Source organism: Aptenodytes forsteri, unplaced genomic scaffold (genome assembly GCF_000699145.1).
Source record: "Aptenodytes forsteri isolate BGI_AS27 unplaced genomic scaffold, ASM69914v1 Scaffold348, whole genome shotgun sequence".
NCBI lineage: Eukaryota > Metazoa > Chordata > Aves > Sphenisciformes > Spheniscidae > Aptenodytes > Aptenodytes forsteri.
In genome coordinates, this window is record NW_008794169.1 from 426,113 (window position 1) to 430,113 (window position 4,001).

The 4,001-nt window shown below is 39.6% G+C and overlaps 1 protein-coding gene across 1 annotated transcript in view; it reads left to right on the top strand.

Moving 5' to 3' along the window:
- Positions 1–1,543: 1,543 nt before the first annotated feature.
- The window catches only part of TMEM131 (transmembrane protein 131), a 79,578-nt gene continuing 77,120 nt past the window's right edge, over positions 1,544–4,001 (top strand). Inside the window, exon 1 of the mRNA XM_009281750.2 lies at positions 1,544–1,653. Coding sequence (XP_009280025.1) covers positions 1,609–1,653 — 45 coding nt within the window. The 5' untranslated portion in view covers positions 1,544–1,608. The remainder of the gene's footprint in view (positions 1,654–4,001) is intronic.

A 4,001-nucleotide genomic window follows, 5' to 3' on the forward strand; every position in this document is an offset into this window, starting at 1 on the left:
TGAGGCAAATGCAAGTCCTGCACCTAGGAGAGAGTGACCCTGTGTAACAGGACAAGGCTGGGCAGTGACTGGCTAGACAGCAGCACTATAGAAAAGACCTGGGGGGTGCTGGTAGACAACAAGTTGAACATAAGATAGCCATGTGCCCTTGTAGCAAAGGCGGCTGCCAGCCGACTGAACTGTATGAACAAATGTGGAGCCAGAAGATAAGGGGTGTGATTTCCCCCCCCGCCCACTCAAGCACTTGTGGGGCTGCAGCTGGAGTACTGTGTCCTGTCTGGGCTACCCAGTACAAGGAAGGCACTGACATACTGGAGCAAGCACAGCAGAGGGATACCAGGATGATCAGGGGCTGAAATGCTTCTCACATTAGGATGTGTTTCTTCAGCCTTTAGAAGAGAAGACCAAGGGGAAAACTAATTGCTGTGGGCAGTGTAGAGTTGATGAGCCAGATTTTTCATCGTGCACAGTGGAAGGATGAGGGGCTTTGGACACAAATTTCAGCACGGGACGTTCCAAACCCATGTAAGAAAAAAAGCTTTTAAACTTGAGGGTGATCAAACACTGGACTGGATTACTCACAGAAGTTGTAGAATTTGTGTCTTTGGAGATACTCAGGACTCGATGGCCCAAAGCTGCGAGCGACCTGTGCTAACTAGATCTCCCCTGAGCAAGGATTGACTAGATGGCCTCTGGAGCTTCCTTCCAATGTGTGTGATTTTATAAAAGAATAAAAGCCATCTCAGTTCATTGCCATTGCTTGTGAGCAGCTGAAGTCCTGCTGCTGCTCAGAAAAAAATTGCAGTTTCTTCGTCTTGTACAGGAAGAATTACCGTCCCCAGGCTTTAGTTTAAAAATAATTAATTGATGCCCAGGAGTAAGTGACTGTTGCAAAACCAATGTCAATAGGATGTGTTGCATCAGCTAAAGTCAACTGATGTTTTTGTTTCCTTATGTGAGTTTGGGTCATGAAAGAGTGTGGCAAGAATAACTCAGTTCAGTCCACTTTCAGCTACCTTCCAGATTACACCATTCTTTTTTTTTTTGTTACCTTAAGCAAGATATTCATCATCAATTATGTTTCTTTTAATTATCCTACTTATTAGCATAGAGCTCGTGAATGCAGCAGTGAAAATTTAAGCTGCCATCTATGTATTGGTTTTGTAGCTGTCTCTCAACATTTAGTTGCAAGCAGCACATAGCTTTTCTACAAGAAGGAACCAGCCTTACTATAAAATATGTAAAATATTCATACAAAATTAAAACTGAAAGAGTCTTTTAAATTAGTGTGGATACTCTTGTGTAGGAATACAGAAAGCTTTGGTTGATGAGAAATTTGGTAACATTAAAGAAATGTATTTGGTGTCCAGAAACCTTAGGACTTTAGGGCTTTAATTCAGTTGCTGAAACATAGGTAACCAGTGCTATTTGAGATGCTCTGGGTTGTCCCGGCCCTCTACATGGACCTGGCAGATATGGCACAGGGCATAGGAGAAACTGTGTGCCCTTCTGGATGTCAGTCTGAGACCAGGCAGGTTGCCCTAGGACATTAATCTCAAGTAGCAGCAGATGCCTATGTTTAGATGACTGAATGTAGTGCTAGGTAATATGACCTCTTACCAAGAAGTGAAGAACAGCTATTATAACAAACTGGTGAGACATTAAAATTAAACTTTTTTTTTTTGTTGGTTGGGGTTTTTTTTGGTGGGATTTTTTGTTTTCTGGCTAAAGTTAACAACCATGGGTATGTCTTTAGAGACAGCATTTAGAATGTAAGGTCTGTGGTTTGATTCTCCCTGTGCACAAGATTGGTGTCTGGTACTGTTCCACAACTGTACTGACGTCTGTAAGGTGTGCTGTCAGGTACAGATTCTCTGTGAAATCTTTCTTGAGGATATGAGCCTCTGGAGAGAAATTGTTGTAAGTCTTAAAACCGGTGCTGGCTGACTGCCTTCAAATCTTTTAACTCACTGTGTACAAGTTGTCTGAAGATCTTTATTCTGAAATCCCTTTGATTTATAGTTTAATCCTTCTAGAGTTAGGTAAGAGATAAATTAAGGCATGCAACTGTTAGTAGCAACAGCCTAAATGCATGTGCTATCTTTAAATTTAAAAAAAAACAATCATCTATCTCCAAGACTTGAAAGCAGCCTTTTGGGTAGAAGGATTATAAACCCCCAGTACTGGTGGAAGGGGTGATTTTTCCCTCTCCTGCTTCTTTTTCCTACTCAGTTGTATACTTCTACTGTTTCTTTTGTGCTAACCTTAGTTTTTGTTGTTAGGCTGTTAGTCAGTTGGATCAGGAAATTAACCCAACTGAATTTTTTTTCTCTGTAACTTAGCTTATTGTGTCTCTTGAAATATTAATAGTGTGCACGTGCAGCCTCTATTACAGATGTATCCTTTACAGGAGAAAAAAATAAACTGTATTTATTAAAGAGCATAATTTTATTTCTCTTCACGTGATAACCCGGCAGTATTCAACAAAACCTACACTTTAGATAGTGGAGTGATCTGGTACATGATTTTAGTTCTTGGCATTTATGTTTGACAGTTTTGTGCAGTGACACACGAATGCCAGACTGCAGTACAGTAGGTCCACAACTTTACTTGACGATCAAATTAAAAAAAAAAACCCAAAACTTTAGAACATGTAACTGAACACATTTGTATGTTTTTGTTTACTGCACAACTCTAAAGATTGACGTGTAATAAAAATGAGTGGTAATTATAGAAACTGCCACATGAAATTTATTTTTGGTTTAGTTCCATGATGCTATGGTTGATGAGCTGCTGAAGTTGGTATGCTATTTCTTTGCTCTTGATTGACCCTGATTTAAAAAACAAACAAACAAAAACCCTAAAAAAACCAAAACAAAAACGCACACAACAAAATACGCACAAAACCCCCAAACAAACCAAAAAGCAAACAAACCCCTACTCAAAACACAAAAAGTATTATTGAAATGAATTTGTCATCTTGCTTGTATTTAACAGACATCTGAAAGCAAAAATCAGGCTTTTCCTTATAAGCATGAATCTTTGATGGATTTTTGCTCTTAAATATATTTCAGACATATGATGTCCTACCAAAATGACTTGTGATTTTAAGCTTTACGTACAGATATTAGACTAATATTTTCATAGCAAATCTGTAATTTCAGAACATAGGAGGGAAAACTTGGGTGTATGATCAGCCAGCGAATTTAACTCCCAACAGTTGACTACAGCCATGGTTATGTAATAGTTCACCTGTTGTCAGTGACATGTATTTCCATTTGTTTCTGTATTTTTCTGGAGTTAAATTTGATCTCCACTGCCCTCTGTCTAAAAGTTGGTCTGGGTGGGGTCTTAGACTAAGACTAATATTAGGGGTATTGACTGCCAGTTACGATGCTTAAGAGAGTAGATAACAAACAACTTTCTCTACCAAATAATTTAAAATTTAATAGAACGTGCTCTCTTCTTAGAGCCAAAGCTAGTTGTCAAGGATGGGACAGTGCTGGTAATGACAATTTTGGTTGCCCTGTCATAGGATCTGAACCTGTTAGCTCCATCATCTGACTGCCAGGTAACTGCTGGTAATTTAATTATGTGCTCTAGTTATGTTTCTAAAGAAAAATCAATTACTGAAAGGAAGGTTGTATTTAATTGTAGTGAATAATGCACTTTCAAGGACATTAGTAAGGAATACAGGGTGTTTATACATCTGTTAACTTCATAGAGTAAGTTTGGTTGTTGTCGTGGTTTAACCCCAGCCCTGCCCAGCTGCTCGCTCACTCCCCCCAGTGGGATAGGGGGGAGAATTGGAAGGGTAAAAGTGAGAAAACCCGTGGGTTGAGATAAAGACAGTTTAATAAGTAAAGGAAAAGCCGCATGCATAAGCAAAGCAAACCAAGGAATTCATTCACTGCTTCCCATCGGCAGGCAGGTGTTCAGCCATCTCCAGGACAGCAGGGCTCCATCACACATAATGGTGACTTGGGAAGACAAACGCCATC